Here is a 13232-nt window from a genome sequence, read left to right as displayed (position 1 = left end):
TTTACCTCATTGCCCCTGCTGTTTTCACTGTTAGTGGTGTTTGCTGGGGCTGGGGTCTCCACAGGCCTTCTATCCAGTGTTCTGACTTCCAGCTATCTATTCTTTGTACAACTATTTGAAGAGGATCAGGGAGTTCTCCCAGTATCTTGGACAATACTTCCCTCCCGGCCAATAATACCATGCCAATAGTAGTAGGTTGGCCACTGGACTAGTAACCCAGAGGTCGTGAATTCAACTCCCACTGTGGCAAGTTACGTAACTGAATTCAATAAATCTGATAACTTGTGGGCTAACACCCAGATGAAATGACCATGGAAGCTGTCGGATTGTTGTAAAAACCCAACTGGTTCAGAAACGTCCTCCAGGGAAGTGACCCTGCCGTTATTACCCGGTCTGGCCTACATGTGACTCCAGTCCCACACTATGTGGTTGACTCTTAAAGCGGGGGTGAAATCCTCTATATATGATTTTAAAGGGCTGATTTCCTGCAACGTTTGCCTGGCAGTTATAACTGAGGCTCTCTTCTGGCTCCGGACACTTGGAAAGTGGGACGTTGACTGAAAGAAGATGAGGTGATGAATCAGCAGAAACTCATCTGCAGATGATGCCACCTCCCTGTTTACAACCGGTGAGGCCATTCCATAACAGAAAGATGAAAGACACGGGATCCTTTCACGTTGGTTTTTGACTGGATTTAAAAGGGATTAAAAATCCAAATGTACATATTATTCCCTTTTTACAGATTCGCTCTTCCCATAAACCAAAAGGTGTTCTGAATATAATTAATCCCTTGAGGGTACTCACCAACTGTGAAATTCTTCAAGGCAGTTCCAGTTCACCATTTTTCCCAAATGCTGTCTTTTTAAAAAGTAATCCTCAGGGTGTGGGCTTCACTGACAAGGTCGACATTTATTGCCCGTCAATAGCTGGCCTTGACCAAGTGGCGATTGGGCTGCCTTCTCGAACCGCTGCAGTCCGTGTGGTGAAGGTGCTCCCACGGTGCTATTAGGATTTTGACCCAGCGATGGCGAAGGAACGGCCGATATATGTCCAAGTCGGGATGGTGTGTGACTTGGAGGGGAACTCGGAGGCGATGGTGTTCCCATGCGCCTGCTGCTGTTGCCCTTCTTGTTCATGATCTACCCTCATTTTTGGAGTTATGTGCTCAAATACAAAAAAAGAATCTCAACACCTCAACTCTCTGCTGTACAGTACTTTATTGTTGTCAAATTAATACCGCACTCTCTGGTTGTTCGTCCCATAGGAAATTAATTACAGCAGAAGAATTGGGCCACGCCCCAAATTCCACCCCCTCTCGCGGCCTTAAATCCTCATTCTGAGGTCCGGGCCTAGGAATCTCAGGAATTGAAATTGTGAGGAAAGTTTTTAAAGAATCGGGATTGCTTTCTTGGGAAATGTTAAGGAAGAGGTGAAGACCAGCTTGTTGACACAACTGAGTGTCTTGCTGTGTCACATCAGAGGGAAGTTAAGAGCCAACTAGGTTGGTGTGGGACTGGAGTCACATCTCAGCCAGGCCAGGTAAGGACAGCAGGTTTCCATCTCTAAAGGACATTAGTGAACCAGTTGGGTTTTTAGTACCAATCCAAGATTGTCATGGTCACCTATACTCAGACCAGCTTTTTATTTCCAGATTTTATTTTTGAACTGAAGTCAAATTCTCAAATCACCTCTACCGTATCCTGTTAAGGAATGAGTAGGGAAGTCATGTGAAACTTTCGCACCCAAATGGGAATAAAGTTGTAGAATACGTCACCTGGGAAAGCAAATGAAGCAGACAATCTAATTTGGATGTGTTTCTGAGGAGGGAAGATACTGAGGGATATGGAGAAGACGGGTGGGTGGAGTTGAGATCGGTATAAATAAGAACAAGCTTGGTCTTCTCCTCTTCCTAAACATTCTCACGTATCTGCATGTGTCTTTCTGTCTGTATCTATTTATTGTCTGTAGAATTATCCTTGTCTCTGTTTCTTTGTAGTTTGTATGTCTGAAGAATACACAACTGCAGAGGGATTAATGTAATTTGTAGCGAGGCACATGTATTTCATTAGTGGCCTGCTTGTGACCCTGAGGGGCATATTCATTGCACAATGATTTACATTCAAAGCAAACGAATAAACAGGAGAGGTTCAGGTCATACCAGGAGGTAAATATATTTTGTAAATCTGCAATTAGTCAAATCCTGTTTGCTAGTTTAACTGTATTTTGCCGATGAATTGCAGCCGTCGCTGATATCAATCACAGATTGGGCACGCACAGGCTGTCTGCCTTTGCTCGATAGGCAGTCACCACCTTCTCAGCTGGGATCAAGGCTAATCCTATTCTAAATACTGCTTGAAATAATTGGAGTGATCATTCCATATTGGTAGAGATTGAGGGGATAAAGTGCCAGATATTTGTTCCTTTTAATGCTTATTATACCTTTGCACCTTTGGAGGCTGTTGTGCTGAGTTCAAAAAAGCAAGAGCCAGTTTCAATTAACCACTTAAGGACGGAATAGGGCTGATTTTAACTTTAAGCGGTGGTGGAAAATGAGCACAAAACTGACACAAGAAGAGATGGTTGTGGTTGTTGCCGCTCAATCATCTCATCCTCCAGTATATTGTAGCAGGAGTGCTTCAGGGTAGCGTCCTAGGCCCAATTATGATAATTTCATCAATGACCTTCCCTCCATCATAAGGTCAGAAGTGGAGCTGTTCGTTGATGATTGCACGGTGTTCAGCTCTATTTGCAGTTCCTCAGATAATGAAGCGGTCCGTGCCCGCATGCAGCAAGATCTGGACAACATCCAGGCTTGGGTTGATAAGTGGCAAGTAACATTCACACCACAGAATTGCCAGGCAATGACCATTTCCAACAAGAGAGAGTCTAACCACCTCCCTTCTTTGACATTCATTGCCATTACCATCGCCGAATCCCCCACCATCAAAATTCTGGAGGTCGCCATTGACCAGAAACTCAACTGGACCAGCCATATAAATGCCGTGGCTAGAAGAGCAGGTCAGAGGCTGGGTATTCTGCGGCGAGTGACTCACCCCCTGACTCCCCAAAGCCTTTCCATCATCTACAAGGCACAAGTCAGGAATGTGATGGAATATTCTCCACTTGCCTGGATGAGTGCAGCTCCAACAACACTCAGGAAGCTCGACACCATCCAGGACAAAGCAGCCCGCTTGTTCAGCATAAATATCCACCACCGGCTCACTGTGGCTGCAGTGTGCACCATCCACAGGATGCACTGCAGCAACTCGACAAGGCTTCTTCGACAGCACCTCCCAAACCCACGACCTCCACCACCTAGAAGGACAAGGGCAGCAGGTGCATGGGAACAGCACCACCTCCAAGTTCCCCTCCAAGTCACACACCATCATGACTTGCACATATATCGGCCGCTTTTTCAGCGTCGCTGGGTCAAAATCCTGGAACTCCCTATCTAACAGCACTGTGGGAGAACCTTCACCAAATGTTCTGCAGCAGTTCAAGAAGAAGGCAGCTCACCACCACCTTCTCAAAGGGCAATTGGGGATGGACAATAAATGCTGCTCACATTCCAAGAAAATGTTTATGAAAAATGTGAGGGACTGTCAGTCTTCTCCAGCTCAATATTCCCTTCTGAAAACTTTCCGTTACTCTGACTCTGACTGTCCTCCCTCCCTTCACCCCACCACTCATGGCAAAGATTTCATCTGCTTTGGTCCTGCTCTTTGGAACTCTTTCCCTAAACCCCTCAACCTCCCTTCAACATGCACTTCCTTCCTGACTCGGTGCCATTTTTCTTACACCTGTCCGTGAAGTGACTTGTTTCTTTGTCTTAAAGGCGCTACATCAATGCAACATATCGCCGTTGATAATTTTAGGCAGTCTCAATCCAACAACTGGTCTCCCAGCCCGATTTCCTCCTTGCTGCCCTTGGTGAAATTAAGTAATCTCCAGGTGCATTATAGAGGTTGAATGCACAGCCAGATGTGAGCGCTACCACTGAGCCAAAGTGACTCTTTTGGTACATTGTTAGGACAGGAGGGGGCGTTACTCCGCAGCTAAACAGGCTCAAGTGGCAGAATGGCCTGCTCCTGTTCCCACGTTCCCTCGGTAACACGCCACATCTGATTTATAAATACCTGAGGTTGGCAAAAACAGATGGGCGTCCCAGGGTAGAATTTCGGCAAGGGATCCCAAACTCCCGCAGTAGCTTCGGCGCCATTTCCCCTAGGTTTCCGCCGACCTCATACCGAAGTTACGGCAGGAGGCTGGGAGATACCCTCACGGAAATTACCGACGGCTTAAGACTTTAATTAGCGCAACCCTCCCGCCCCCCCCACCCCACCCCACCCCCGCCAAAAGAAACAACTAGTAGAAAAATTAACCGGTTTTCTTGTTCCTTTGAACTATGTGACTAACTGATTGCAGTGAGTCACTGCAGTTAACATAATTCTCTCTTTGACTTTTGTAGGCATCTGTTGTCTCTAAAACTGCACTTAACCTTAGCTGTTGTTTGCCAGAGAGTGAAACAGTATTGATTTCTTTGGAGGATCTTGTGAAGTAAAAAAAAGCTTGTCCTTGAACACTTGTAGAGAGTCATCAGCTTCTAGAGAAAATAAAACTATGAAAAATATATATTATATATAGAGCATTTTAAAAGTCCCTCAACCTTTCCTCCAGTTTTCCCTTTTAATCGCTTGCACCTCTCAGCAGTTCCTGTCAGATTTTAAAGACATCTTTTTTTTTGAGTGGAAAATCTGTACGGTAAAAATCGAAATAAATCTTTAGCCATTAGCGTCGGGTGATGTTTAAAGTAAGTCCTTGGCTTTAATGAATCTCCTTATTAGTGCACAAAATCCTGAAGGGAGATGGTTTAATTTTTCCTCAGAAGTCTCAAGAATCCTGTGAAAATGTTGATGGGATGGTTAATGCCTGAGCAGTGAGAAACCCGAGTAGGAACAAAGGGACAGGAGTAGGCCATTCATTCCCTCGAGCCTGCTCCGCCATTCAACTAAATCACGGCTGATCTGCATTTCAACTCCATTTAGCCGCCTTTCATCCATATCCTTTGATACCCTTACCTAACAAAGATCTGTCAATCTCAGTATTCAAAGCTCCAATTGACCCCCAGCATCCACAGCCTTTTGGGGGAGAGAATTCCAGATTTCCACTACCCTTTGTGTTAAAAAGTACTTCCTGATTTCCCTCTTAAATGGCCTGGCTTTAATTTTGAGATTATGTCCCCTCGTTCTTGATTCCCCCACCAGAGGAAATTGTTTTTCTCTATCCACCCTATCGAATCCTGATAACATTTTATCATCATGCGTTTAATGCATCATGATAAAACACGTGAGGGAGAAAGGAATAGAAGGATATGTTATAGGTTTAGATGAAGAGGGGTGGGAGGAGACTCATGTGGAGCATAAACACGGTTGGGTCGAATGGTTTGTTTCTGTGCTATACATGCTATCAGAATCACCCCTCAATCTTCTATACTCAAGGGACTACAAGCCCAGCTTATGTAACTTGTCCTCATAATAATTTAACCCTCTAAGCCCCAGTATCATTCTGGTGAATCTGCGCTGCATCTCCTCCAAGGCAAATATATCCTTCCTGAGGTGCGGTGCCCAGAACTGAACGCGGTACTCCAGATGAGGTCTGGCCAAATATCGGGCACAGGGGCCTTTGCCTTGCTTTGATGCTCTCAGCAAACCCCAATGCCTGTCACACCTGGAGCCTGAATACGAAAGTTGTGCAAGGCTCAATGAGGCCCCAGAATGTAATTAAACAAGGAGAGGTGACGGGGTGGGGTGTGTGTGTGTGTGTGTGTGTGTGTGGGGGGGTCTCCGCATAATGTGACCGGAACACCCGCATGGTCCTCAAGATGCCGAGCACCCATTTAGAATGGATTCTTTGGGGAACTCCATGCAGAGGGTAGGTAAATGTGTTTGCTGGCCGTCCCAGCCTCCAGGCCTTGCTCGCCCCCACTCCCTGTGTTCTACCTCATATTTGATGGCTGGCAATGTGGGGATGGGGCAGAATCAGGTGCCAGTGGAAAGGGTGGCCCTTCTTGCCACGCTCCCGCCATCGGTTGCCCAACATGCCCACCCTCGCGGCGCACCACCTGTGCCAATTGAATATCCAACAGAATCTTTCTTACACGATTGGATGATACTTGGTTCTCAATCAAATAGCCTTTTTTCCCCAACTGTAATATTTTTAATAACTAATAAACAAAAGTGTTCAAAGAAAATAAAAAATATGCACACAATTGTTTTTTAAGCTCCTATTATTTTTCTCCTGGGTTTTCAGCAGTGTCTGGGAGATTCAAGGTGAGGTAGCCAATTGGATACAAAATTGGATAGACGACAGAAGACAGAGGGTGGTTGTGGAGGGTTGTTTTTCAAACTGGAGGCCTGTGACCAGCGGTGTGCCTCAGGGATCGGTGCTGGGTCCGCTGTTATTTGTTATTTATATTAATGATTTGGATGAGAATTTAAGAGGCATGGTTAGTAAATTTGCAGATGACACCAAGATTGGTGGCATTGTGGACAGTGAAGAAGGTTATCTAGGATTGCAACGGGATCTTGATAAATTGGGCCAGTGGGCCGATGAATGGCAGATGGAGTTTAATTTAGATAAATGTGAGGTGATGCATTTTGGTAGATCGAATCGCGCCAGGACCTATTCCGTTAATGGTAGGGCGTTGGGGAGAGTTATAGAACAAAGAGATCTAGGAGTACAGGTTCATAGCTCCTTGAAAGTGTAGTCACAGGTGGATAGGGTGGTGAAGAAGGCATTCAGCATGCTTGGTTTCATTGGTCAGAACATTGAATACAGGAGTTGGGATGTCTTGTTGAAGTTGTACAAGACATTAGTTAGGCCACACTTGGAATACTGTGTACAGTTCTGGTCACCCTATTATAGAAAGGATATTATTAAACTAGAAAGAGTGCAGAAAAGATTTACTAGGATGCTGCCGGGACTTGATGGTTTGACTTATAGGGAAAGGTTGGATAGACTGGGACTTTTTTCCCTGGAGAGCAGGAGGTTTAGGGGTGATCTTATAGAAGTCTATAAAATAATGAGGGGCATAGATAAGGTAGACAGTCAAAATCTTCTCCCAAAGGTAGGGGAGTCTATAACGAGGGGGCATAGATTTAAGGTGAGAGGGGAGAGATACAAAAGGGTCCAGAGGGGCAATTTTTTTACTCAAAGGGTGGTGAGTGTCTGGAACGAGCTGCCAGAGGCAGTAGTAGAGGCGGGTACAATTTTGTCTTTTAAAAAGTATTTGGACAGTTACATGGGTAAGATGGGTATAGTGGGATATGGGCCAAGTGCAGGCAATTGGGACGAGCTTAGTGGTATAAACTGGGCGACATGGACATGTTGGGCCGAAGGGCCTGTTTCCATGTTGTAAACTTCTATGATTCTATGATTCTACCCCAGGTCAGTTCTGGGGAGTTGGCGATCCCAGGTGTGACCTTCACGCAATCAAATCTTTTGTCTTTTAGGGAAACACTTATCGGGATATTCAGGACATCATGGATAAGCTGCTTCGGACCGTGAACCAGATGGTCATCACGCTTGGAAGGGACCACAGCCTCATCGTAAGTACTTCCTGTTTCATTCACTTCCTGCTTCCTGGATGCTTCAGATGGAATCTGAAATGTCAGTCAACAAGAAAAATGTTTCACTTGTTTTGCCTTGGTGAAATGGTCGACTTGTGTTGACGTTACAACTGCTAATTCAGGGGATTATTCCACGGACAACTCCAACCTGCAATTCACTAGAAACGTGGGGCCTCTAGATGATCACTGGTAATTATGAAACACAACTTCCTCGGTGCAATCACACGTGACACTTGGATGAAGGAGGAGGAATAATAATTCACTTTTGTTTTCTTTCGACTCCCCAGTACTTTGTGACACCAGCTTTCTTCAGTTGGCTCGGCTGGTTCCTTCATTTGGGGGGAGGACTTATCACATCTAGTACCGCGATCATTATAGTGATTGAAAATATGATCCACGATATAAGAGGAAATAATTTAGGTGATGGTTAGGACTGCCCTGAAGTGGCCTCTGACCTCGCTGAGGCTTGGGTTGAATGTTGTGTCTGAAGCTGCTAGACCCTGAAGGAGCTGGACTAAAGGTAGGTGGCCCTAGGACTAATGATCAGGGTAAGGCCCTCAAGCAGAGTAAGGAACCACTAGCATTAGGGTTAAAAGTGATCTATTGTAGAATCTGGAACGTCCTTATTGAAACGACAGCAGGATCCAGATGATATTTTGTTTAGCTTTCCCGCAACTCGATCACTGGGGAACTGGATGAAGGTAGGTGCTTTGCAGTAGTTCGGCATGAGGTAAACATTCTGTTGTGTTGAAGCCTGTACATTTATATTGTTCTGTCTGGGTTAAGTGTTTTTGAGAATCTCATGCTTCAATCGCACCTGTCATTTGAAACCCTGACTGCGTCTCATTGATGGCCCAACCAACCCAGTTTCCAAAAGGCAATACAAACCTCCCAGTATCCTCCAGCAGCAGATTCCAGCAGATGTGGAGATTTGGAGAACTCCCTTCGGGTGAAACTGTAATCATGCCGAATCCACCGACACCTTGGGGCAGTCGAAAAGATGGCCCGAAACCGTAAAGGGTTTTATTTTCACAGCTGGTTCTGACTCAGAGTTGGCAAGGCTTGAACCACTTCAAACTGAGCCAAGACTCCAATGCGGTAGCTTGGTTATCAACAGCTTTCCAGTGGTGGAGTTGTCCTGCAGGTGATTTTTTTTTTTCCCTCCAGTGTTTCAGTTTTAACACTGATCATATTATTTTCCTGGTTTAACTGTATTTTTCATCTCTATTGTGCTAATATTTTAGTACAATTCCATTGGGTGTTAGTTCAATACATGGATTGATCACTTCATGATGAAGGGAATGTGCAAGGTACAGAATTCCGCTGCACTAATAAGAACACTCGGGCTTATGAAATGGCTAAATATTAAATTTTAAGCTTCATATTACTAGGGAATCTATTTAATTCCCTCAGAACTCAATTACCGTTGCTGATATGAAAACTGGAATTCCAAATGTTCGGTTCTTTTTTGGCAGCGTGGGAGGGAGAATAATTTTCATGGTCTTTATGAGTATCGGAGTATAACTTGAAAACTGGCATCTAATATTGAATTAAAATACACACTTGCTCTCAAATAACTACTTGTTGGAATAAATACCTCACGGATTTTGGGTTCAGCAAATTTCTGAGTGAGCTGGTTGGTCTTAAAGTAGCTGCAGAAAAGAAGCTAAATATTAAACAATGGAGGGAGAGATGGCATCCTGCATTCACTTCAGTGCAGAACCGAGGGAGTGCTGCACTGCCGGAGGTGTCGTCTTTCGGATAAGATGTTAAACCGAGGCCCCACCTGCCCTCTCAGGTGGATGTAAAAGAGTCCATTGCACTATTTCGAAGAAGAGCAGGGGAGTTCTTCGCGGAGTCCTGTAACATTTATCCCTCAAGCAATATCACTAAAGAACAGATTATCCGGTCACTTATCTGTTTGCTGTTTGCAAGACCTGGCTGCACACAAAATGGCCGCCACGTTCCCCTGCATTGCAACAGCAACGATACTTCAAAAGGTACTTCATTGGCTGCGAAACGCTTTGGGACATCCTGAGGTTGTGAAAAGCACTATATAAGTGCAAATTCATTTTTTCCCCCTTTCTAGAATCATGGAATGGTTACAGTGCAGAAGGAGGCCATTCGGCCCGTCGAACCTGTACTGGCTCTCTGCAAGAGTAATCCAGCTAGTCCCACTCCCCCGCCCTTTCCCCTATTTGTACTGAAATTATAAACCAGTGTTCAGAGAACGGAGGTCACGTTCTCCTCACAGACTTCTGCACTTGATTGAAAGCACTGGGAGTAAGAGAGCTCAGCAACACAAGTCCCTCCGACGAGCCTAACCCTCTAGATTCAGCAGCACAGCGAGGGAAAGAGGATTAATAACAGACCTAAAATGGTCAGAGTTCTACTGGATCGTTTCTTACCTGTAGACAGAGATTGCCATTCAGGAAACATCTTGGCGTCATTGATCTCTGATGAACAGCCTTGTGAGTAGCAGAAGAAGAGAAAAACAGCTGTTTCTCCTCATGAAATGCCTGCTTATTTGCATATTGTTGTAGGTTGTAAAGAAATGATCTATTACATAATACCTGCTGATACAGGTCAAAGTAAAAAAATACAGTGGAGGTGCCAGTAAAATTCTTAATCGAAAATGGCTAGAAAGCCTTCATACATCAACATACTTACATAGAATCACACAGAAGGTACAACACAGAAACAGTCCAGTTGGCCCATCTGGTCTGTGCTGGCATTTATGCTCAACTCTTCCCACTCCTCTTCATCTAACCCTATCAGCATAGCCTTCTATTCCTTTCTCCCTCATGTGTTTATCTAGCTTCCCCTTAAATGCAGACTTACTTACATTCAAATGTAAGGGGGAGTTAATCTCATCTGCTACTTGTACCAACATATAGGAACAGGAGGAGGCCATTCAGGCCCTCGAGCCTGTTCCACCATTCAACCAGAACATGGCTGACCTGTATCTCAACTCCATTTACCTGCCTTTGATCCTTGATACCCTTACCTAACAAAAATACAAAAACTAATGGAGCTAATGGAGTTACAGTTATTATTGTTGATAATGGGAGAAAAATTTGGTTGATCCATCTGTGGGTTACAAATGGGTTCATAATTATATTTATGTTGCTGTTACACATGGCAAGAACAACAACACAACAACTTCCATTTATATAGAACTATTAGAGTAGAAAAACGTCCCAAGGCACTTCATATATGCATAATAATCAGAAAAAAATTTACATCGAGCCAAAGAAGGAGGTGTTAGGTGGGATTTAAGGAGCGTCTTAAAAGGAGAGAGAGATGGAGAGGCGGGGAGGTTTGGGGAGGGAATTCCAGAGCTTAAGACCTAGGCAGCTGAAGGCACGACCGCCAATGGCGGGGGGTGTAGAAGAGGCCAGAGTTGGTGCTTGGCCTGAATGACACATGCACACTGGGAGGTAAATTTTATGATTTTGCAGAATGTGGGTGTGGAGTTGAGCACATCTGATTTGCGTCCCACACGATTTTTCTTATCCATTGGTTTTGATGGATGGAAAATTTTGTGGACTGTGAATCAGGCACACTGATCTCTGCGCCCACATCTGCCCTCCCATTGGGTGGAGCTCTACATCAGGGAGCACTACATTGTAAATTTGACTCCACGCAATAATACTGAAGACATTGAAGTTACAACTTAGTATGACAACAGAACAGTGCAGATAAGTAGGCAGCTCATTTACTGGCATGCAATACCCACCAGCTGAGTCTCCTCTATTTTCTATGCTGGGGACGTATAACGGGGGGGTGAAATTGCTCTTCGTTTTACACCGTGCTTGATTATCTTTTCTGTTGAATTCAAGTGGAAAAAGAAGTTTGGGCGTGGTGTAAAATAGGCGGCCGATTCACTATGAGCCCCTTTCGTGTTACTGGCGAAGACTGATTTCACCCCCAAGAAGTCGAGGTACAGGAAAAGGTAGATCTGCCCCAATGGACCCGTTTGTCATTCCAGTGACATTTTTGGCAATGAGCCATCGGTTGTTGAAGATACCCTGCACAGTTCAGATGGCTTTGGCTAGTGAAGTGCTTCTGTGTCACTGAAGTGGTGTGTCACTGTCCAGGAGGGTGGAGGGGTAAAGATGTTAGGTGAATGTGAATATAGAAGGTGCACCAAAAAGTGGGTCGAAATCACAAGAAAGAATTTGCATTTCTAGAGCATCTTTCAAGACCTCAGCACGTCCCAAATCACTTTACAGTCAATGAAGTACTTTTTGAATTGCAATCACTGTTGTAATGGAGGGAAACGCAGCAGCCAATTTGATCACAGCAAGGTCCCACAAACAGCATGAGATAATGACGGGATTATCTTTTTTTTGGTGTTGGGTGAAGGATAAATATTGCCCAGGCCATTGGGGAGAACTCCCCTGCTCTCCTTTGAAATAGTGCCATGAGATCTTCTATGTTCACCTGAGAGGGCAGACGGGTCCTCGGATTTACGTCTCATCCAAAAGACGGCACCTCCAACAGCGCAGCACTCCCTCAGGACTACACTGAAGTGTCAACCTAGATTATGTGCTCACGCTCTGGAGTGGGGCTTGAACCCACGATCTTCTGACTCAGGTGAGAGTGCTACCAACTGAGTCACGGTTGATGCCCTCGCGCTGGCCCTCTGGGTGTAGACTGAAAACAGAATGAGAGGTTTAAGATACCCAGATTGTCCAATCTGGTACTGAGGTCTCCAGAGTGCTCGAGTGATGCAACAACATCAACAACTTGGTAGGTTTCAAGGAGTGTCTTAAAGGAGAAGAGAGAGAGGGAGAGGTTTAGAGAGGGAATTCCAGAGCCTAGGGTCTAGGCTGCTGAAGGCACGGCCACCAGTAGTGGAGTGATGAAAATCGGGGACGGGAAGAGGCCAGAATTGGAGGAGCGCAGAGATCTCAGAGGGTCGTGGGGCTGAAGGGCAATGGCTTCGGTCTTCCCAATATTTAATTGATGTGCTGAATGGCCATCATGCCCCACTGCCACGCCTCGTGTCTCCTCTCTACATGCTGTGATGCGCTCATTCTATAGAGGAGGTCTCCCGTTGACAATAGCATTGAAGCTCTGACGTGGTGAGAGCAATAATTAGAGAGGAGCATTACACACGGCGGGGGGGGGGGGGGGCGCGGGTGGTGTAGGAAGGGCCTCACAGCGTCTGAACGGATGACTCAGCATCTCACTTCGGTGGAGACAGACAAAAGAAAAGGCTTTCAGAGGTCTTAAGTTCTTAGAGATTAACAAAACGTTTGTAGTTCTCTCGGAGTCTTTCATTGAAAATTGAAGTTAAAGGCTGTGATTTTGTGTGTGGGCGATCTCGCCTGTTTCATCGAGTTACAGAGTTTATAATAGAAAGAAGGGAAGCTTTGTCTTTTCATGTTTTCTTCCCTTGAGACTGAGTGGCTGGGAAGCTTTTGTGGGCAGCTCAAGTGGGTTACTCTTGACGCTGGAACCTTGAAGGTGAGTGTCGGAGGCTTTTCAACCCTGAGTTGATGAGCTCAATCCTTCCTTCACTCAACAGCCACACATACATACTTCCCAATAGGACCACCAGCTTTGGCTGATTCTCTCTCCCTTCTTAGCTCAGGG

At 45.2% G+C, this 13232-nt stretch overlaps 1 protein-coding gene across 2 annotated transcripts in view; it reads left to right on the top strand.

Moving 5' to 3' along the window:
- Positions 1-13232, top strand: part of LOC137316523 (dedicator of cytokinesis protein 2-like) — a 1021473-nt gene that overhangs the window by 362225 nt on the left and 646016 nt on the right. For both annotated transcript variants that reach the window (XM_067980505.1, XM_067980471.1), the window contains exon 27: positions 7512-7607. In XM_067980505.1, coding sequence (XP_067836606.1) covers positions 7512-7607 — 96 coding nt within the window. The remainder of the gene's footprint in view (positions 1-7511; positions 7608-13232) is intronic.

The sequence above is a fragment of the Heptranchias perlo genome, chromosome 1 (assembly GCF_035084215.1).
Source record: "Heptranchias perlo isolate sHepPer1 chromosome 1, sHepPer1.hap1, whole genome shotgun sequence".
In the NCBI taxonomy this organism is placed as follows: Eukaryota; Metazoa; Chordata; class Chondrichthyes; order Hexanchiformes; family Hexanchidae; genus Heptranchias; species Heptranchias perlo.
Note: the sequence above shows the minus strand (reverse complement) of the source record. Positions and strands in the feature narration are given on the sequence as shown.